The following is a 22412-nucleotide window of genomic DNA, read 5'->3' as shown; positions in this document are numbered from 1 at the left end:
CCACGCAGACACAGGGAGAACTTGCAAACTCTGCACAGGCGGTACCCAGAATCGAACCTGGGTCCCTGGAGCTGTGAGGCTGCGGTGCTAACCACTGCACATTGCCTGGGAGTGTGATGGAAGCAGGTTCAATTGAAGCATTCAAAAGGAAATTTGACTGTTATCTGAAAAGGAAGAATGTGCAGAGTTACAGGGAGAAGATGGGGGAATGGCACTAAGTGAATTGTGCATTCGGAGAGCCGGTGCAGACACAATGGGCTGAATGGCTTCCTTCTGCATTGTAACAATTCTGTAATTCTGTAAACAAAATGTTATTGCCCAAAAGTTCTTATATCCTGTTTATCCAGGGAGGGATATTAGTGATAGGAAATGAAACTTTTCACCATCTTAGTCATCAAGAGACAGTATCAAGTACTCCCAGGTCAGGTTTAACACAGCCAGAGTAAGGCTTCCTATACCCTGCTCTGACAACGTACATCAGCTTCCACTTCAGGCCCTTGCTGCACTAGTCTGATAATTTTTCATTGCCCACATCTCTCCAGGAGAGGTTGACAATTGCTGCCAAATGTGTGTTCTTGCTAATCCACTTGGAACTGGATTGTGACTGCCCAAACTCATTTCAAAAAGGGCCCTTACAGACATCAGACAGAGGAAACTTTCATCCCATCAGTCTGGGTTGGATTTGAACCTAGGAATCACAGGTGAGAGACCACTTTGCACCCAGTGTCCCTTCATCAGAAGTTTAATCTTTTACTGATAGCACTGTCACACATAAACTGAATAAAGTATCTTGGCAGCTGATGTTGGCAGGACAACACCGCCAAAAAAACCCCATCTATCTGAACCCTTGACTTTGGCTATTTTATTGTAATTGTTCTGTTGCACTCTTCATTAGAAATATTACACCCTCAGGGAGTCTTCAAGATAGCTGAATCCTCCTATTCAATTACAAAACATGCCTGGACTTTCACTGCTACACCTACCTATATAATTCTTTAACTATTATTGGAATATGCAAAAAACAAAGCTCAGATTGACAACTGAAGAGAGCAATAATCTGTGTTGTTCTATATCAAGATCATTCAAGATCATTCAAGTCTGATTTTGCCAATTACCAACCTCATTTTCCTGATTCCTTTGTGGATCAGCAAAACCTACTGTTACCTAATCTTTGTTTTTTAAAAAAGCTCTGAATTCTGCTATTTTATGTGTGGGAGATCAATCGCTGGATTTCCCCGTGGGCTTCTGAACCCTGCTATTAGGTTCAAATATGTGGGAAACAGTCATTCAATGAAAGTGGCCAATTAATGGCCAGAGAGGGGCTAGCCATCCAAATAAGGAGAGCAGGCAGGCTGTCATGGCAAGTAAATGAGAGAGAGGACACTTCAAAACTGAGGCATCCTCTCATCAACTTTTCCAAACTTTAAATTAAAAATGGTCTTTGCAGCCCAGCCACCACTGTGGGGGTGAGGGTGGGAAGGAGGGAGGGAAACCACTCTAAAGGGCAAACTGTGGCTGCTGCTGCATCCAGGCAGGCAGGGAAGGCTGCTAAGCTTTCGCCCTGGTCTGCTACCTGGAGCCTGCCGGGAAAATCAGTCAGCCTCCGTTACCAGGTCTTAATAGACCTTTATTTGGGTCAATTGGCTACCTGCAGCTTGTGGGTTTTTGTCAGGAAAAGGAACAGCATAGCAGTGATCACCCCAGTTAGCAATTTTTAATTTATGAAATACAAGCGGAGAAGGAGCAGCATCAATGTTGATGGGTCTCCAGGTAGATGAAGTTGAGAAGCTCCAGGCAGGGACGATGTGGAGATTCTCCAATACAAGGTGGTAATGCAAGCCTTCTGGTTCTTCTACCAACATGAGGTAATTAAAAGTCTCAATAGGTAACTCATTGTATTAAATGCAAAAAGAAAACTCCATAGCTCGTAATGATTACAGTAAGTCAGTCACAATGTAATTAATCCCATTTGCTAATTATATAACTAGCTTAGTGTCTTTTAATTTCTATTCACTACAATACTACAGTATTCACCCCCTGGATTGCTTTTTTGAGATTTAGCGATGCTCCAAATAAATACTGACACTCTCCAAATTTACCTTTTTGGAGGGGATGGCCCAATTTTCCCAATGGTTTTCCCCTGCTTTTAATGTTAAAAATAGAACCTGAAAAATGGGTTATCACATTGGTAAAACAAAATGATTTTAATGATCCTTGGTTATGCCTCATGTTCACTGTAACCATACACTGACATAATATATCTCCCATTTTTCCTTTCTGTTCTTGTACTTGTGTATTATCTATGCAGATGTAAGTTTTTAATTCTTTATTTAATGCGCTTGTTAAAAACTATTAAGGGCATTAAGTTACAAAGACAGGTAACTAGGGTATACTTTTCTATGGAGTCTTTTTGGGACTTTATGAAAGCAACTTCTTTAATAAAACATCCCACCTAATATTTGTTATCTGCAAGTCATCTCAACCAAGTACAGCAGTTAAATATTAATTGTTAACACAGATATAGCATGCAGAAAAATAATTTGGGATAAGAGAAACAGAAATGCATAGTCTAAATCAACAACAGACTGTGTGTCCCAATGAAATTTTAAATACAGAACATCTATGTGGTTTTATGGTTTTATTACTTTTCATCTTACTCACAGGTCGAAAGTTACTGGTGTAATGTTCTGCCTTCAGAAAGTACTGCAAATCACTCACATTATTCAGGGTTGCACTCATTCCAATGATTTGTGTGGTTTCTAGAAATGGGGGAAAAAATATTGAACAATGAAATATGCCTGCAGTGGCTGTCTTTGGAACTGGACCAGCTGGCTTTTGTCGTCAGATAGTTTCTTAGTTCACTTTCGAGCTTGATCTGTTATGAATGATTTAGACTGCTAATAGATGGTCACTTTGGGCATGTAATCTCTCCCTGCAGGCTTCTCTGCACTATACATTTTGAGATTACTGGTCTGGATCAATTGCAAGTTATTTTTACTTTTGAGTAACCAGGGTTATCTGTTTTCATTATTTTCAAACATATCATTTAGAGGAAGGTACATATTTCTGCAATTAACTATCAAAAATATCCTGGTGTAATCTGATGAGGACCGATATAACAAATTGATGTCTAGTAATGATCTGTTCCTGAGCACCAACCCAAAGCTAAAGTGACTGGCGTATTTTTAAAAATTTCCATTTCACATAAAAGTACTAGATATATGCCAGAAGATAAGTGCCTCTCATCAACTCTTGGGCTCAGATGCCAGTTAAACCATTTCACATTCACTCTTGCAGTTGGCGACAAGATGGACTCAACCTGACGAAAAACGCTTGTGTTACTTGCTTATTAAGTTGTTGGGTTCACTCATTTAAATACAGAACTATACCAGGACCCAGGTGGTAGCCTCTACTTAGCCTTGTCAGCCATCCAATATCCTTTAATTAGTAGAGCACGAGAAAGAAAATCAACTGCTGTACTTGCAGGCTCTTTCAGGAGTATTTTACCAAAGTTTTGTTCACTTAAAATGAGAAATTGTATAATTAATCTGTGACACCAATGCATTAACTTAAGTTTAAGGGTTCTTCGTGGTCTAAGCATAATCCAAAGGATATTATGAGCTACTTTGAAATTTTCAGATTACTTGTACTTTTTAAAATTTTGTCATGGGATGTGGGCATTGCCAGCATTTGTTGTCCATCCCTAACTGTCCTTGACAGCTGGGTGGTTTGCTTGACCATTTCACAGGGCAGTTAAGAGTCAACCACATTGTTGTGGGTCTGGAGTCACATGTAGGCCAAACCAGGTAAGAACAGCAGATTTCCTTCCCTAAATTACATTAGTGAACCAGATGGGTTTTTATGACAATCGATGATAGTTTCATGGTACAATTACCGAGACTAGCTTTCAATTCCAGTTATTTTTATTAATTAATTGGGATAAACTTATTAAACTTTTATTTTAGGAAGTAAAACAGATCGGGGGGGGGGGGGGGGGGGGGTGGAAATGATGTCAATAAAGAATGCCCTGCAGATCGCATAGGTAACAACCTTACCATAAGGAATTGGCGTAAGTCTATGTATATGGTGCTACACAAATAATTTTCTCCCTCCAAGTTAATATGGTAAATGCATTTTAAGAATATTTATATTTTTGGTAGATCACAATTTGTAATGTAATATGAACACCAAATCCCAATTATTACCTGCATCCAACAGCCTTCGACCATGAGTTCCAAGCATTTGTCTTGATGGGACACAAGTGTGTACCATGAAGCCTTTGGACCGTATCTAAACCCATTAAATCTACAAATCTCTCAAATTGTTGACACCAACAGATCCTGCAGCTCTGCTTCAGGATTTATCTGCTAATAAGGCAAAAGCATTAACAAAAGCTCTTTACAAACATCCCTCGGCCCACAAAATGCAAAGAGGGCAAACTAGCAAAGAAGAAATAGAAACATAAACAGGACAGTTGGCTGGGCTTTGAAGGTTAAATTATCACAGTTCATGGGCTGCAGGTTGGACACTGCTGCCTTAGATGCTTAGTTTTATAAACAAATCTTTTCACAGCAGCTGTAGCTGGGGAAGCATTAACACAGGAATATACAGGACCAGAAGAGACCATTGTCATCTACCGGCCGATACCAAAGTTTGAAAATGCAACGGTGTACTCAAATTCTCAGACTCCTAGGTCTTTCCCTCTCTCTGCCACAAATATGTTCAGCTCCTTCTTGAATTTCTAAGCACTACTCGGCCATTCAGAGTAGTCAGATTTGGTGTCTGGGTGTAAGGATCATTTATGCACCAGTCTTTTTAATGGTGGCTCTTTATAATGTCAGTCAGGTCATAAAGTAGATTGAAGCATAAAAATGGAGTTATCTATCAGTAGCAGTTAGAACCATAGAACCACAGAAAACTTACGGCACTGGAGGTCATTCAGCCCATCGTGTCTGTGCCAGCTAAAAAACTAGCCACCAATCTAATCCCACTTTCCAGCACCTGGTCCGTCGTCTTGCAGATTACAGCACTTCAGGTGCATGTCTAGGTACCTTTGAAAAGAGTTGAGGGCTTCTGCCTCCACCACCGATCCAGACACCCACCACCCTCTGGGTTAAAAGTTTTTCCTCATGTCCCCTCTAATCCTTCTACCAATCACCTTAAATCTGTGCCCCCTAGTAATTAACCTCTCCTCTGGGGGAAACCGGTTCTTCCTGTCTAGTCTATCTAGGCCCCTCATAATTTTGTACACCTCAATTAAGTCATCCCTCAGCCTCCTCTGCTCTAAGGAAAACAACCCTAGCCGATCCAATCTTTCCTTATAGCTGCAACTTTCAAGCCCTGGCAGCATTCTTGTAAATCTCCTCTGTACTCTCTCCAAAGCAATTTTGTCCTTCCTGTAATGTGGTGACCAGAACTGTACGCAATACTCCAGCTGCAGCCTAACCAGTGTTTTATACAGTTCCAGCACTGCATCCCTGCTTTTGCATTCTATACCTCGGCCAATAAAGGAAAACATTCCGCTTGCCCTCTTCACTCTATCTACCTGTCATGCCACCTTCACGGACCTGTGGACATGCACTCCAAGGTCTCTCACTTCTTCTACCCCTCTCAATATCTTCCCGTTTATTGTGTATTCCCTTGTTTTGTTTGCCCTCCCTAAATGCATTACCACACTTCTCCGAATTGAATTCCATTTGCCACTTTTCTGCCCACTCCACCAAGCCATTTATATAATTCTGGAGTCTACAGCTATCCTCTTCACTATCAACTACATGGCCAATTTTTGTCATCTGCAAATTTCCCAATCATGCCTCCCACATTTAAGTCCAAATCATAATATATACGACAAACAGCAAGGGTCCCAACACTGTGGAGTGTCACTGGAAACCGCTTTCCATTCGCAAAAACATCTGACGACCACTATCCTTTGTTTCCTGTCACTGAGCCAATTTTGGATCCAACTTGCCACATTCCCCTGGATCCCATGGGCTTTCATTTTTCTGACCAGTCTGCCATGTAGGACCTTGTCAAATGCTTTACTAAAATCCATGTAGACCACATCTATTGCACTACCCTCATCAATCCTCCTTGTTACTTCCTCAAAAAATTCAATTAAGTTAATAAGACACAACCTTCCCTTAACAAATCCATGCTGACTATCCCTGATTAATTTGTGCCTTTCTAAGTAGCAGTTTATCCTGTCTCTCAGAATTGATTCTAATAATTTACCCACCACCGAGGTCAGACTGACCGGCTTGGGGATGTTGTTGGTCAATGGTGGCTATTAGCAGTGTGATTCTAAGTGGGGAAAAGATTTAATAAAAGTTTAAAATCACAGGAGAGTTTTATAGGTGGTTCTTGGGTGTGTTGTAAAGTAGCAGGGGGAGGATCTTCCTTCCCAACAGCATAGGTTCTCAATTTATTCTAGGCGATCTGGGGAGGGAAAATTGGACGCATGATTCTTTTATGCCTCTTCGTGACTGCTTTGAGAAATTTTGGTCAGACCATCTGATCTCATCACACTGCAAAGATTGCTTTTGCCAAATTAAGAAATAGAGCTGTATGTGTTGTTTCTGACAGCAAGTTGGATATCTTCCATGCTCAAGAGACAAATTATCATGCAAAAGGCTAACCAGAGGCAGCTGTCAAGCATTCAGCAAGAGATATGAAGAAAATCAAAATGTAAAAATGTTGCGAGCTGCAAATATTAATATCACTTACTGCTTGTGTAGAGGATTTTAGACAATGCCATCTCTAGTACAGCCCCTCGACTTCCTTCACCAAGCATGTGCAGCTACATTAGAATAGAAAAAGCATAAGAATAACAAAGGGCTGGATTTAATTGCCACCCCACCCCACCCCACCAAGGACAGGCGGGGAACCCCACAGAATTGCAATGGGAGGTGAGGCCCGCTGCCTCCTGTCACCGCGATTAAGTTGAGGGTGGGAAAGGTCGAAGACGGCTTCCCCCTCCCAGAGACCAACTATTAGCGACTTGAGGGCCTCTTCCTGTGGTTGTGGTGGAGAAGAGACAGTTGCCCACCTCCTTCTGGAATGTGTCTTTGCAAAGCAGGTGTGGAAAGAGATGCAGTGGTTTTTGTCAAGGTTCATCCCAAGCAGCTCTGTAACACAGGAGTCTGTGCTCTACGGGCTGTTCCCAGGGACGCACACCGAGATAAACATCAACTGCTGCTGGAGGACTATCAATTCGGTGAAAGACGCCCTTTGGTCTGCCCGAAACTTGCTGATCTTCCAGCGCAGAGTTGTCCACGACTGAACGTTGCAGACTGGCACATTACAAGGTCCAGGACTACGTGCTGAGGGACGCACTAAAGCTTGGGGCAGCCGCAGCAAAGTCTCAATGGGGAAAGACCCCAGTGTAAGGTCCCCTCACCAAGCTGAACTGAGGGGCTGGATCCATGGAAAACCCTTCAGGCTGTATCTTAGTTTAGTTTAGTTTAGTTTAGAGATACAGCACTGAAACAGGCCCTTCGGCCCACCGAGTCTGTGCCGACCATCAACCACCCATATCTAGAAAATATTTGTTTGCTGCAAAAAGTACATGGCAGGTAAAATGAAATGGAAGGGTTGTGAGGCAACTCACTCTTGTGTTGAAGGAAACTGATCTCCTTTGCACTCTTTGTATTGTTGACTTGGTGCTGTTTTGAACTGTTTTGTAATGTGTTTTTTACGAATAAAGTATATTTTGGAAATAAAATTTTAAAAAGCCTCTTCCTGCCGCCACTGGAATTAAGCCAGCGGCTGGCTGGGTCTCCCCCATACAGGGAGGTCACCCAGTGAAATGAGGCGACCTTCCTGTGGGCTTGGGGGAGTCCTCCTCTGTGAACAATCCGTGGCCCATGGAGGGCCCCTGCTGGCAAACAAACACCCCCCCATTCCCCCTGCACTCATCACTGCCACACCCCAAACAACATCACCAGGACCTGCTGGACTTACCCTGGCGATCCTGCCTCACTTACCTTCTCTCCAGGTCTCCAGTGTTGGGGCTGCTCGCAGGCCCTCCTGTAGTAGCAATAGCCACTGCTCCCAGTGGTGCTACCAATACTACTGAGCTGCTAGTCCTCTAATTGGGCAGCAGCTCTTGGAGGCAGGATCCCCGACCTTAAAGGGGATCCCAGCACCAGGCACTTAAATGACTGAGTGGCATTGAATCATACCCGGGGGGCTCTGAAACGTTGAGGCAGGGTCCCCTCGCCTTTTTTGGCCCTGCTCCAGGAGCCCTGCCAGCTAATTCCAGCCCAATGTGTGCATTTAAATTGCATCTTTAACATAGAAAAATGACCCAAGACATTTCAGAAAGGAGAATAAATGGGCTTCATGCAAAAGTGGGGTGTTGGGGTGATTGGGTTTGAGAAGACCTTTAAAAGGCAGGGTGAGAGAGTGCAAGCTAGATGGTGGATGACGCAGAGAGTACAGTATCTCCCAAGAGATTACATGGCAACTGGTGGATGGAGAGAATTGAGGGCCTTGATGCTTTGTTGTAACATGACAGAATGGGACAGACTCCGATGGTCAGCTGGTCTTGTTCTGTCCATCTTTTTCAGATGCTTGCATGACAACTGACAACAGCAAAATAGATATAACAGAGGACAGAGTTAGAGGAATGACGATCTCGGAATGAGTAGAGAGCTGGAAAGGCTTTAGAATGTAACATGGGGTGAGACTGTAGAGGGATTTGTTAATGAGAATGAGAATTTTGAAATCAATGGGTGTTGGTAAATGTTGAGGAACAGGGAGACAATGTAACCCTTTGAGAATTGTAGTGATTGTCAAGTGGGACACAGTAGAATACAGGATGCAGGTCAGTAAAATTGGCAAAATTAAATCTAAGAGATTTAGAACAGAGAGAAAGAGAAACTTCATACAGAGAATATGAGGCTGTGGAATTCATTCCGGGATTAGCAGTTGAGATAGAAACTATATCAGCATTCAAGATTAGACTGGATAGGTGGATAAAGAAAAAAGAGGATTAGGGAATATGATAACAAGGTGGATGTAGTTGTGATTGCGACTATTTGTTTGTGTGGAAGGTAAACAGTGGCAAGGACTGGTTTGACTGAATGACCTGCTTCCATGTGGTAACTTCTATGGGGTTAATTTCCTCCGGGAATCTCCCACTCCACCACCATTACTTCTGCCGAAACTCTATGTAGACGCAATAGTGGGATTTCCACCAAAATTCTGAAGTTATTGCAGTTCAGTATAAAGGCCTGCTACCCAACCCGAACCCGACAAAATGTGTCGGGTTCTGGTCGCACTTCCGGGTCCAGCATTCGGACTCGGGTCGGGTCGGGCCGGATTGGACACGCTCTATCACCACCTCAGGTAAATGACTCTAAAGTCAATTTACTTTTTGGACTTTAAAGGTGGTTTTGTTAGTTACTTTAAGCTTGTGCAGGTAAGGAACAAAGTGAAAAACGGAAGGTAGGTTAACTGATGGTCAGGGTTGGGTCGGGCCGGGCACGAGAAAAAATGGAAGGACTCGGGCCGGGTCGGGCTTGGGGTCGGATGGGGTTCTGTCAGGCTTGGGTGGGGTCTCATTTGCAGACCTGAGCAGGCCTTTAGTTCAGTATAAGTAGTCCTGAGGAAATTCACTTCCTATGTATTTCCTGTCAGTGATTATGCTGCAGTACCACCACAAGCTGCAGGACGTAATCACTGTGCGACAAATTTACCTCTGCAGTTTCTATTATAAGCGTCAAAGTAGAAATTTGTAACAAGAAAAGTTAACAGCAACTGCACACAGTTGAGGATTTTTACTATACTATAGCTAAATATTATAACTACAATCCTTAAAGGCAGAAATACTAAATACTTGAAATTTGTTTCTTTTTTTTTCCCATGAAGGATTATGCTTTATTAGTACAGGAAAAAGGAAATATTCATGGTTGACATTCAGTCCCTGATGAGACCATAATTTTATAATTCTAAGTTTTCTCTTTCATCCACCTCTCTTTCAAAGGTTTCTCACCTTCTATATCCGTTCCAAATAGGGAAAAAGACTGTGTTGAATGCAAGGCCCTGCCATGTTCTATCTTGCACATATGAAAGCTAGACTCAAGCATTATGACTTTTAAATGGAGCTCTGGTAATCTACTTCTGAAAGAATTTTCTTTGTCTGTACTTTGGGGCCTGGATTTAAGTGAATATAAGAACACTTGTGTTTCTGCATGATCCCTTCGAAAGGAGTTGCGACATATTAATTGCAGCAGAATGAGACTGCTGGCTATATACGGCAGGCTTTTAGATACAGTGCTTGTGCAATTGGGCAGACTGAGGAAGAAGATAAAGCTGTTATCTTTAATAGCCTACCCATCAATAAATGAGACAGCTTTTGTCTCAAAATTAATACAAAAAGCCCATTTGTTTGCATAAAGACCTTGCAAGAGCTGCTCATCCTTATTTCACTCAGTTTAACCATTTGCCTTCAACCTTACAGCAATCAGACAGAAAATTTTGTGACAGCTGGCCAACTGCATATAAAAAGCCATAAAAGAACTAAGTTTGAAGAGTCTGAAAAAGAATTTTAAGACTAAAATACTTTGCAGTATTTTCAGGTCAGGAAATATTAGTGTGCAAGTTAAATATTGTTCTGCTATATTCATTTTACTTCCATGTAAGTTGCTGTCTTATAATAAAACTGACTGGTGCTACACCCTGAACTGTAAGATTTTTCTATTTAACAAAGACTGCGAGTATTTAAGCTGTGCAACCCATGTGCAACTGTGCTGCAAAGCAACTCAGAAAAAGGGTCATTGTTAATCATGTGGCATGCTAACCCATTAACTGCATGAATAAGGTTAGAAGATCTGCAACAAAGGAGCCACAAGTAGGCCTACAGAAGCTACTTTCTCCCCTGACCTCGAATAAAGAAAGATTAGGAGGGAGGCTGCATTGTAATACAACACTACATTACAATGGTAATGATGAGCTAAATTTTCACTAGAAATTGCAAGTTATAACTGGGAATTTAAAACTGCATACCTGTGTATCGTTGGCACTCAAACTAGGAAAAGGTGTAACACTTCATAAAGAGTATACCTGTTTCCCTCTATATTACTTCTTTGTAGGTTTATTTCCACCTTCCAGCATCCCCCGCCCCAACTAACCATGCAGCTCCAGCTACCAAGAAGCCTGCTTGCAGGAGCTTTGTGTGAGTGATTGGTAAAGACTTATCCCTCTTCCTTTTGAAGGGGGCACCTTGTCTCTGTGTTCTGCTTCCCTATGGAGTGCAGTTGAAGTTCAGTCAGTCAGTGCAGCTTTGAATGTGCATCTTTCCACCCACTCTATGGTGCTGTACATTGCTGTTTCAATGTGCTGGATCTCTACTTATTTTTGATCCTATAGACAAAATCAGTGAATTAGATAATCAATGTGGCAACAATCAGTAAGCTTACCTCATCTACTACAACAAGTCCCAAATTATTAATTCTTTCTGTTTCTATTAGGGAATTCACCAAACTATGGGCCTTCTCAATGGTGGCAATATACAGGGATTTCTTCTGTCTACGCTTGATTGGAGGGAACTTGCCTTTGCTTCCAGCATATTCTTCTACCAAGAAATTAAATTCTATTCCAAAAGCTGAAAGACCTCGCACCTAAAGGAAGCAAACAAAAAATGGTGTTGCTAATTATTGCTTCAAAGTTAACAGGTTATTAAATATAACAATCCTTTCCCCAATTTTCTCTTTTCCATGTTACTCTAATTAAGTACATGGGTTCAATAGTCTATGTACATGTCGAAGAAAATTAGCAATGCTAGTCCATAGTCAACCTCTCAGGTGTGCTTAGGGGATGTTGGTGTGCTGATGGATGAGGTTTGAGCTAGAGTGATTAACACAAAGCAGATGTTTGTGTAGCCCTCAGCCCCCATTATTTCTATTTTTGGTGATTGTATCATTCCTGCTGGAGGACACAAAGTACGAAGAAAAATTTTGGTATAAGCATGTTCTTGTATACCAACTATGATATTCTATCAAATTTGACCAGACTACAGATTACATATCGACTTACTCTGATGATGTACTACTATGTTTGCATTAATAAGATGAGATTTTGAATATGATTTATATCATATTAAGAATCAGGCCAGCAACCTAACTTCTGACAATGCTAATACCAAGAGATCCGAGATCACCTCCAAAGCTTCTCAAAGTATAAGTACAGTTCAGCACAAATATGTGGATCATCTGGGAGATTATTAAATTCCACTCTCTGCTAACATTAAAATGTAATCATCTGGGCTCTGTAGATGCATGTAGAGTAAAACTCAAAACTAGCAGCTTAACTCAAGTGGACAAGCAACTACCAGCTCTGCATTGCACTCTACGTGAACCAGTCTGAGATTGGTATCTTAAACAATATCTTAATTATAGAGGGTATGTAAACCCAAAGGCACTTGCATTGCTTGAAGGACAAATACATTTACCAATGTACTATTCATAATTACACAAAGGCAAATAAATCTATAGATCAGTAATCACTTTTATACAAATTTTTACAGAATAATTCAAAATGCATTTCTAATTTTTTCAGGTAAGATTTGGTAATAATAAAATGTATTTTGGCAACAACCACTGGCCTGAGCAAAAAGAAAGACTTGCATTTATATAGCGCCTTTCACTTCAGGACATCCAAAAGGACTTTACAACCAATGAAGTATTTTTGAAGTGTAGACACTGTTGTAATGTAGGAAACACAAGAAAGTGTGAAAGGACAGTCCTAGCAACTGCAGGCCAGTTAGTTTACATCAGTGGTGGGTAAGGTTTTGGAAACAATAATTAGGGAAGAAATCAACAGACATTTGGAGAGGTTCAAGTTAATTAAGGATAGCCAGCACAGATTTGTAAAAGGTAGGTTATTCTTGATGAATCTAATTGAATGTTTTGTTGAAGTAACAGAGAAAGTTGATGAAGGGAATGTGGTGGATGTTGCTTATATGGATTTTAAGAAAGCATTTGGTAAGGTATTACATAACAGGCTGGTTAACAAAACTGCAGTTCATGGAATAGGAGGGTCAGTGTCAAATTGGATAAAAAAATTGGCTTAAGGGCAGAAAACAGCGAGTTATAGTGAAAGGCTGTTTTTCAGACTGGAGGATGGTGTTCCCCAAGTGTCAATGCTGGGAACAATGCTTTTTTTCCCCTATATATAAATGACTTAGATCTTGAAATACAGAGCAGAATCTCAAAATGTGCCATAGGTACCAAATGTGGAGGTGTGGCAAACAATGATGATGATATGAACAGCCTGCAACAGGACATAGACTAGTGGAGTGGGCAGACTGGTGGCAGATGGAATTTAATATTGACAGGGGTGAGGTGATGCATTTTGGCAGAAGGAATAGGCAACGGCAATATATACTTAATGGCACAGTTCTAAAGAGTGTGCAGGTACAGAGGCACCTGGGGGTGCATGTGCATTGATCTTTGAAGGTGGCAGGACATATTGAGAGAGTGGTTTGTAAAACATATGGGATCTTGAGTTTCATAAATAAAGGTATTGAGTACAAAAGCAGGAAGGTTATGCTGAACATTTATAAGGCTCTGGCTAGACTCCAACTGGAGTACTGCATCTAGTTCTGGTCAGCACACTTCAGGAAGGATGTGAGGGTTCTTGAGAAGGTGCAGAGCAGACTTACCAGAAAGGTTCCAGGGATGAAGGAGTTTAGTTACAAGATTAGGTTGGAAAAGCTGGATTTGTTCTCCTTCGAACAAAGGACATTGAGGGGAGATTTAATACAAATGTACAAGATTATGACAGGCTTAGATATGGTAAACAAGGAAAAACTGTTCCCATTAACTGATGGTATAAGGACTGGGGCACACAGATCGAAAGTTTTGGGTAAGAAATGCAGGGGGAATATGAGGAAGAATTTTTTTATGCAGCTGGTGGTAATGACCTGGAACTTGCTGCTCACAAGAGTGGTGGAAGCAGAGACAATCAATGACTTCAAGAAGATGTTGGATGGCCATTTGAATGAAATAGACTTGCAGAGCTATGGGGATCGAGCGGGGGAGTGGGACTGACTGGACAGCTCAGTGGAGAGCCGGCATGGACTTGATGGCCCGAATGGCCTCCTTCTGTGTAGTAAATGACTCGATGACACGGCAACCAATTTGTGTACACCAAGCTCCCACAAACAGCAATGTAATAATGACCAGATAATCTGTTTTTGTAATGTCGATTGAGGGATAATTATTGGCCAGGATATCCGGAATAACTCCCCTAATCTTCTTCGAAATAGTGCCATGGAATCTTTTATGTCCACCTTCAAGAGCAGACAGGGCCTCGGTTTAAGGTCTCATTTGAAAGATGTCATCCCTGACACTGCAGCAATCCCTCAGTACAGCACTGGATTGTCAGCCTAGATTTTTGTGTTCAAGTCTCTGAGGTGGATTTTGAATCCACAACCTTCTGTCTCAGAGAAATGAATGCTACCAACTGAGCCACTGTTGACAAAACTGTGCTTTAAGAACTTAGTACGAATTGATTGACACTTGCACTAGAATATTCTTTAGAAAGCTGCAAATACAGTAACTGCGGGATCATTGACTAAGGCAGTTGTCTTATTCATGCACTGTCACAAATTGACGAGATTTCTTAATGACCAATTCCCTAATAATTCTTCTGTTATTTCAGAGTGCAACACTAACTTTAAAAAATGCACCGTAAGTTAATTAGCAGTTTTCTCACCTTTTCCTGAACAATAGCCACATATGGCAAAATAAACAGTACATCTTTCTTCCTACACAGTAGTTCCTGCATAATCAAAATCTCAGCAACCAGTGTTTTCCCACCACTTGTTGGCAGTGAATAAATTAGATTTCTTCTTTCCCGCACAGATTCTAATGTCAAGCAAGTATGTTGCCACACTGTGAAGTTGAACAAAAGATCATTAGAATTTTCACCAAAAATCATTTTAAAATTTCATGAATAAAAATACTTAATGCAGGGTTAAGATCAAGTTAGCATGAAGGCTAAGTAGCAGTCTTCATTTGCAAGAGGTCTTGCCGGTGTACATATTTGTCACTATAAAGGCTGAGTCTCATGGCATATTCTGTAAAGATAAAAATTAACCAGCAAATGCAACTGAATTTGCGAAAATGTTCTGTTGTATTGTTGATGAAAGCACAATGTTGAGAAAGAAAGTAAATCATGAAATATACAAAATAAAACATTCTCACTTTACTCCAATATTCACTTCCTTACATTATAAAAGGCATAACTAAGCTATTCATAAACAAAGTCTGATCATATTTTATTACTAATATTCATTATTTTCTCTGAATCAAATTCTATTTCTTGTTACTATTCTCACATCCCTTCCTGACGGCACTGACATCTAGCTAGTTTCTCTCTTGGCAGCTCTCCATTATCTTGGCCAACTGGTCTTCAGCCTTACGTGAGCTGATCTGACTGTAGAAGCAAAGCAGAAAATCCAAATGTTATCATCTCCAAACATTCACATATGCCAGATGTGTAACCTGAGGCCAGCTGCTGAGATGAGCTGACTTGCAAAGGTTGGGATTGAGACCTTCCAGCTATGCATCATTCAGTTGCTCACTCAATAAAATTGCTGAGCCAACCAAAGTACTGAAGGTTAATATTTTAACAAACATTAATGAAACATTTTTTACAAAGGAATACTACAGGTTCATGTACTTTAAGCTAACAACAAAGAAAGCGGCAGGTGTGATATTAATACAGTATCTCACCTATGGAAATGCTGTACTGGGTTTCAGTGCATGGGAACAGAATAGGTCAAATAGCTATAACAATGACAATATTGTGCTACTTTATATATGTATACATCTACAACGTAACCAACCTTTCACAACCTTCAGAGAAGTGTGAAGTAATGAATTTTGGAAGGAATAATGAGGAGGGACAATATAAAAAAAATGGTACAACTTGAAAGGGGTGCAAGAATGGAGAGAACTGGGGGTTCACATATGCAAATCTTTGAAGATGGCAGAACAAGTTGATAAAGTTGTTTAAAAAAAGCATACAAGATCCTTGGCTTCATTAATAGGGGCACAGAGTACAAAAGCAAGGAAGTTATGCTAAACCAGGGCTGTACAACCTTTTCGGGCGGAGGACCGCATTACGATTTTTGCTCAGCCCAGGGGCACTAAAAATTTATCTTACTAATAAAAACAACAACAAATGTGCATTTTTGTGAAGAAGCTTTAAAATGAAAAGACTAATTTATTGACTTACTTTCTCATCACTATACTTAAAACTCATTTAGTGATATACCTGGCTCGATGGACAGAATGGCCTCCTTTGATGTCATAAGTAAATGACCCTGGACACTCTCTCTCCCCCACCCCCCTTCCTTCTCTGTGTCTCTCTCTCTTTTCCTCTTTCTGTCTGTCTATCTCTCGGTCTCCCTCTCACCCTTCCCTCTGTCTCCTTCTCCCCCCTCTCTCGATCTCTCTCTCACCCCTCTCTCAGTCTCCTTCTCCCCCCTCTCTATCTCTCCCCCCCCCCCATCGCTGTGTCTCCAGTGTTCCTCGCTCCATGTTCCCACTCCCCACTCAGTGTCCCTGCTCAGTGTTTCCTGCTCTCCACTCAGTGTTCCCTGCTCCCCCTGTCCCCCGTTGCTCTCTCTTTCCCCCCTTTTCTTTCTCTCTGCTCCCTCTCTCTGCCTCTCCGCTCCCACTCTCTCTCTTTCTCTTCCCCTATCTCTCTCTCTCTCTCTCTCCTCTCTCTCTGTCCCCCCCTCTCTGTTCCCATTTCTCCCTCTCTGTCTCTCCCTCTCTCTCCCCCATTATCTCTCCCACAGTTTCAGAGTGGAACGCTTAGCGGATGGTTAGTAAGTTGTTTTAAAAACATCACTGGTAGTTCAAAGCTGACAGCTGCTGACATCAGGAACATCCATTTCCCAACAGGCTCGGGTTTTCCAGTGGGCTTTTTGAAAAAAAAGTCAGAACCCGCGGCAACAGAAAAAGAGTGGGAAATAGAATTACATAAATAGCTCTTTCAAAGAGCTGGCACAGGCATGATGGGCCGAATGGCCTCCTTCTGTGCTGTATGACTCTAACACACAACAGAGGAATGACTATGTCATCCCCACTTTTCCTTATGACCTTTATAGCTAAACAAAATATCTTAAAACTCTACTAATCTATACCATTTGTAGAGATTTTTGAACTGAAGTTATAACAAAATAAAACAAGTTGAGATTCATGCTGTGAGAACACTGTCCACGTGCTAGTATTAGATGCCTCCAGCACCTTTAATTTGAAAGATTGTGATCCGCCAATTTCCCCCTTTCCGCTTGTTGCTTGAGTTATGTATCATCCTAGTCTTCAGCACCATTTGCAAATGTGGCATGTGCATAAAAGCAAAACCAGCAGTAGGAAATTATTGCTCTGTAAGTTAACAACTAAAGTATTTATTGGTAAAACATAGATTTTCCATCAGGTGCTATAACTAAGATCTCTGTCAACATCAGATGAGTTGGTACCAAAGATATTGAAAAAGATACCATTGGAGGATTCACCTAGCTTAGGCAAATACTGATAAAATATTCCCCAACTAATACAGTACAGACAGATTTCAATGACAAGCAACCTTAATGGCACATAATTATCTAGTTTGATTCCAATTCTGTTTTTACAGTGTTACTCCTCTCTCTCAAACATAATATTGTTATTAAAGCTTGTTAGCATGTTGCTTTGCCGTTCTGAAATAAAAACAGAAAGTGCTGGAAATATTTAGCAGGTCAGGCAGCATCTGTGGATAGAGAAGCAGAGTTAACATTTCAGGTCTGTGAGCTTTCAACAGAACATTCTGCTCAGATTGGCTGCAAACGCCTCCAATAAGTACAGCCTTGCATTCAATATCCTAACCAGAACTCTTTCTAAAAATCACCACTTGTGCATTACACATCTTCTTTTCCATCATACAATACTTCAAACTTCTTTTCCCATTATATTTACCATAAAGTTCTTTGATGCCTTTGAACTGGAAAATCAGATCCTTGACTTTGCTTGGAAGTCCATAAAAAGGCCCCATATCAATGCCTGAAGTAGCTTCGATAGTTTGCATAGCAACATTTATTTCCTTAGAAAGAACAATCTCCTTCAGCTGTTTACTCTTGGATGTCTGTGGTGCTGGTGCCGCAGCATTTCCAGCCATTGTATTTTTCATCTGATCTTTCAGGCTCATCCGCTTACTTGTTCCAGAATTTGAAGTCCTTGATTGGTTTTGTATTTTGTTAAGATTTAGCGTTTCTTTATCCAAAATTGAAGGAATATCAGGGTGGTCATTGACACAGCAGTTTAATGCCCAACTTGTTTCTGAGTTTAACTCTTTGCTTTCATGTTTTATCAGTGGCGAGTCAAATTCTTCCATTACTGCAAGCTGTGAGCTTGGTAACTCATCTGGTTCATCTAAGTGTCCAGCATGCAATACAACCAAAGTATCAGTACAAAGCTGCTCACTTGCAATATTACTCTTGTTCCCACTGAAGTCTTTAAATGGTTTGCCAGTAGCAAGGTTCGCATCTTCTGCACAATGCTTATGCATTTTATTTTCATGGTTTTGTGAACAATTAAGCAAACTGGGATTCTGAAATGTTGTCAGACATTCCACAGAGCCTTTCCAGTCTTCCTTTTCATTTTCTGCTGGACTTGAAGTAAAAATGGGATATCTTCTTTCTGCATTTTCAAGCTGTGCTAAAAAGCAGCTGTCATCTGCAAAGCTATCATAGTCCCCAAAGAGGTCCTCCTGACTGTCACAGTCAACCTGAAAAAATACAGCAGCACATAAAAAGTTCACAATCAAAGAGGTACACAAAGTAATTTTGTGCTCATCAATAATATGAAAAAAATAAACCACAAGGAGGAAAGCTTAGAGGCTGAAAAGCTTTGGAGATCACAACCTAGCACTAATTATTCATTAATTTACAACTAAAATTTGGTGTAGAAGTCAGACCTTTATGAATATTTGCATCTCTTCTAAATATGGGGAACGGACAGCTACTCCAAACTTTATGCTCAGTATTACTCTTTGGCTGGGAAAATATTACTTAAAACTGAACAATCAATACATTCAAAGAAGAACACAAATAGAACTGCACTGCTTCATCAGACAGTTCACATCATCCTGTACTTCTGTCAATTACAATAAACTTAGCATCATAACTTACATGTGGCAGGAAACTTGGCATTTGTTGTGTGCTCTTTCCTAATTCCATTTATTTGTCAAAGATAATCTATATGTTGATGCAGCATTTTAAAGAAATAGATAATCAAATAGATTAATTTGTAATTAGTTTAGTTTAGTTTAGAGATACAGCACTGAAACAGGCCCTTCGGCCCACCGAGTCTGTGCCGACCATCAACCACCCATTTATACTAATTCTACACTAATCCCATATTCCTACCACATCCCCACCTGTCCCTATATTTCCCTACCACCTACCTATACTAGGGGCAATTTATAATGGCCAATTTACCTACCAACCTGCAAGTCTTTTGGCTTGTGGGAGGAAACCGGAGCACCCGGAGAAAACCCACGCAGACACAGGGAGAACTTGCAAACTCCACACAGGCAGTACCCAGAATTGAACCCGGGTCGCTGGAGCTGTGAGGCTGCGGTGCGAACCATTGCGCCACTGTGCCGCCCAGTTATATAATTATAATTTAATTATAATTAAGATATGCACCTTATATTCAATTTGACTGTATACAAAAAATAAATACATTATATATAAATATTTAATGTTATTTATTATAAAACAGTGACTAGTCTCAGGATTATAAAATTATAGCACCAGCTGGTGTTGCTGCAAACAGAACATTATGTGAACAATTCATTGCAATGAGGTCGAATTCAATTCATTCCCCTCTTTCCTGATAGCTGACAAAACCATTCCCCCACTGGCTGCAATTTCCCCCAAAGGCTAATCCTATCCCCACTGATCTGCATTCCCCTTTCGCAGCCCCCTTTCTTCCTCTCCCTTCTCTGTCCCCATCTCCCTCAGTCTTATATCTCCCCTCCCACTGTCTACTCTCCTTACCTTTGCCAGCTCTCCTCTCCCCATTCCTCTCTATCAAATTAGCTTTGCTATCCTCTTTCTCCCTCTCTCCAATCCTCCACATTGCACATTACATTGCACCCCTCCCTGTAATCTTCCTGACTTGAAACTTTCAAGTTGATCTTAACTACCCGTACCACAAGAGATCGAGCAGTATCTAGTACCACAATCTTATGCCTGCATGAACTTCCATCAACTTTTTCATTATAAATTCATATACCCACACCAACTGCTTGTGTAAGCTTGTTATACTGTGAAAATACTTCCCTGTTAGTGGAGGTACTGCAGTAACACCATTTTACAGGAGGCTGCAATCACATTTTGACAAGCTTACATTGGCAGATTCCATTATAAATGTGGATGGAGGAATTTATCATGGAAATATAAAAATAGTAGAATGCACAACTTTAAAATGGGAACTGAATTATGTCTGCATGCCCTGATCCAATTATCTGCACCCTCTTTCCTTTCTTCACCTTGCAGCATAAACTACAGTTATTCTTGACTCCCTGGAGGTAACTTTGACTGTGTGTGATAGAGTAAAATAGGTGATCGTGAATTGGCAACCCATTTTATGTGAAACAGGTTGCTGATTCATTATCATTAAGCTTAAATGCAAAGTCAAAATTACTCCCCTGCACCCAGTGTGTAACATATTGGGAGGTCAACTGGCATTTTTTTTATATATATATAATGAAAAATATTAAAGTTGTAAACAGTTTCAAAAATAAATGTTAATTGTCTCAGATTAGTGTCATTCGAAAATGGGTTGAAGGCAATGAACATTGAGAACCTGGACAGTATAGAAGATTCAGGCAGTGAAAGCAGGTTAAAAATGAGGGTGCTGGAGAGGGAGGGGGTGTAGGTAGAGGGATGACATAATTTTAATGGAATCTTAATAGTATTTTTTATTAAACATGGACACATTAGTGTTTTATGGAGGAATATGAGGCAACAAATATGCAGGAAGATGAGGCAAGAAACAGTGCTCAGCACATATAACCCTCTGAATTTAAACAGCAGGTATGCCACATCTGTATAAAACAGTGCTGGAAATACTCAGCAAGTCCGGCAGCATCTGTGGGGAGAGAAGCAAGTCCACATCTGTATGCCTCATGAGTTACCAAGCAGCCTCTACTCATTGATTCATTTTCCAAATACCACTATTGCTTGACATCCATCCTCTATTTCCCTGTAAAGCCATCTCGTGTATATCAGTAAATCTCTGCTGTAGGTCTTTTGTGCTTTTTGTACGTCTTTACATGTCCTTTGTATAAGCCAGTTAAACCTTGAACACCTCTTTTAGCTGGGCCATTGTTGCGTATGTTGTTTCTCTTTTACCAAATCTTTGTTGTGGATGTATATCTGTTGTATACCTCTATTTAATTAATTGTCTGTTATGTATATCTGTTTCATCTTTTTTACCCAAACTTCTTCTGTAATTTTGTGTTGTCCATCCCTTTACAAGTCTCTAATGCGACTCCACATATATGTGTATGTCTGGTAAACCTTCACTTCACTGTGTGCTGTAGTACCTGCTCGATGTAATCCTGGGTCAGTGATGCTGCAGGATGCACCTCCTCCTCTCCCTTCACAACCATTTCAGGAGCGCTCATGTGGTTATTGCTTTTTTTCTTGCTAGGCGGTGGTGTCTTGACACTGTTTGTTCTTTCCCTAATTCGCTTCCTGATAGAAATCCACTGATTAATATCCTGACTCTCGTTGGCCTGGTCCAAATCCATGTTGAGACACATTGAGTGCCAGAATAGTTCTGTCTTGTTTCTTGGTGAACCAAGGGACCTGGTTAAAGTCAATTTCCATTCCAGAGCATCTCCCCAGGAAAGCACAATCAGATTGGGATATTTTCACTCACCTTAGAACTGTCACAATCACACCCAACGTTTAGAGCACACAAGAGACCAAATCATACCCCTAATGATCACACTCCTGATGTTCACACTCACAGTAGAATAATCACCATCACACTCAGTGTTCACACTCACAATGGAACAGTCACCATCACACTCAGTGTTCACAATCACACTCCTGATGTTCACACTCTCATTAGAACAGTCACCATCATACTGTGTTCACAATCACCCCCCCCCCCCCAATGTTTACACTCAATGGAACAGTCGCAATTGCACCGGTAATATCTTCCCGCTGCGCTGACAGTTTAAATTCAAACGGTAGACGTTGATTGGTAGCTGTCGCTCTGTGCTTGGGTATCGAGCTTGCCGTTGTCCTGGACAGGCCAAATTACTCGGCCCGCCCCTCACTTGCAGCAAGCATCAGAACGCAATGACCATCGTCATATCCGTTTACGTCAGAGGAGGCG

General features: G+C 41.0%; 1 protein-coding gene across 2 annotated transcripts in view; it reads right to left on the bottom strand.

The window, feature by feature from the left end:
• Window positions 1–22371, bottom strand: part of helq (helicase, POLQ like) — a 55238-nt gene extending 32867 nt beyond the window's left edge. The window contains exons 1-6 of one of the 2 annotated variants that reach the window (XM_068044821.1): window positions 21610–22371; window positions 17973–18780; window positions 14719–14897; window positions 11421–11621; window positions 6724–6796; window positions 2662–2759 (exon numbers count right to left, since the gene is read on the bottom strand). In XM_068044821.1, coding sequence (XP_067900922.1) covers window positions 2662–2759; window positions 6724–6796; window positions 11421–11621; window positions 14719–14897; window positions 17973–18780; window positions 21610–21828 — 1578 coding nt within the window. In that variant the 5' untranslated portion in view covers window positions 21829–22371. Of the gene's footprint in view, window positions 1–2661; window positions 2760–6723; window positions 6797–11420; window positions 11622–14718; window positions 14898–17972; window positions 18781–21609 lie in introns of those variants that run through there. The other variant, XM_068044830.1, reaches the window with a different exon arrangement.
• Window positions 22372–22412: the final 41 nt, after the last annotated feature.

The sequence above is a fragment of the Heterodontus francisci genome, chromosome 1 (genome assembly GCF_036365525.1).
Source record: "Heterodontus francisci isolate sHetFra1 chromosome 1, sHetFra1.hap1, whole genome shotgun sequence".
Lineage (NCBI taxonomy): Eukaryota > Metazoa > Chordata > Chondrichthyes > Heterodontiformes > Heterodontidae > Heterodontus > Heterodontus francisci.
The sequence above is the reverse complement of the archived record's forward strand: the minus strand, read 5'-3'. Positions and strand labels throughout refer to the sequence as shown.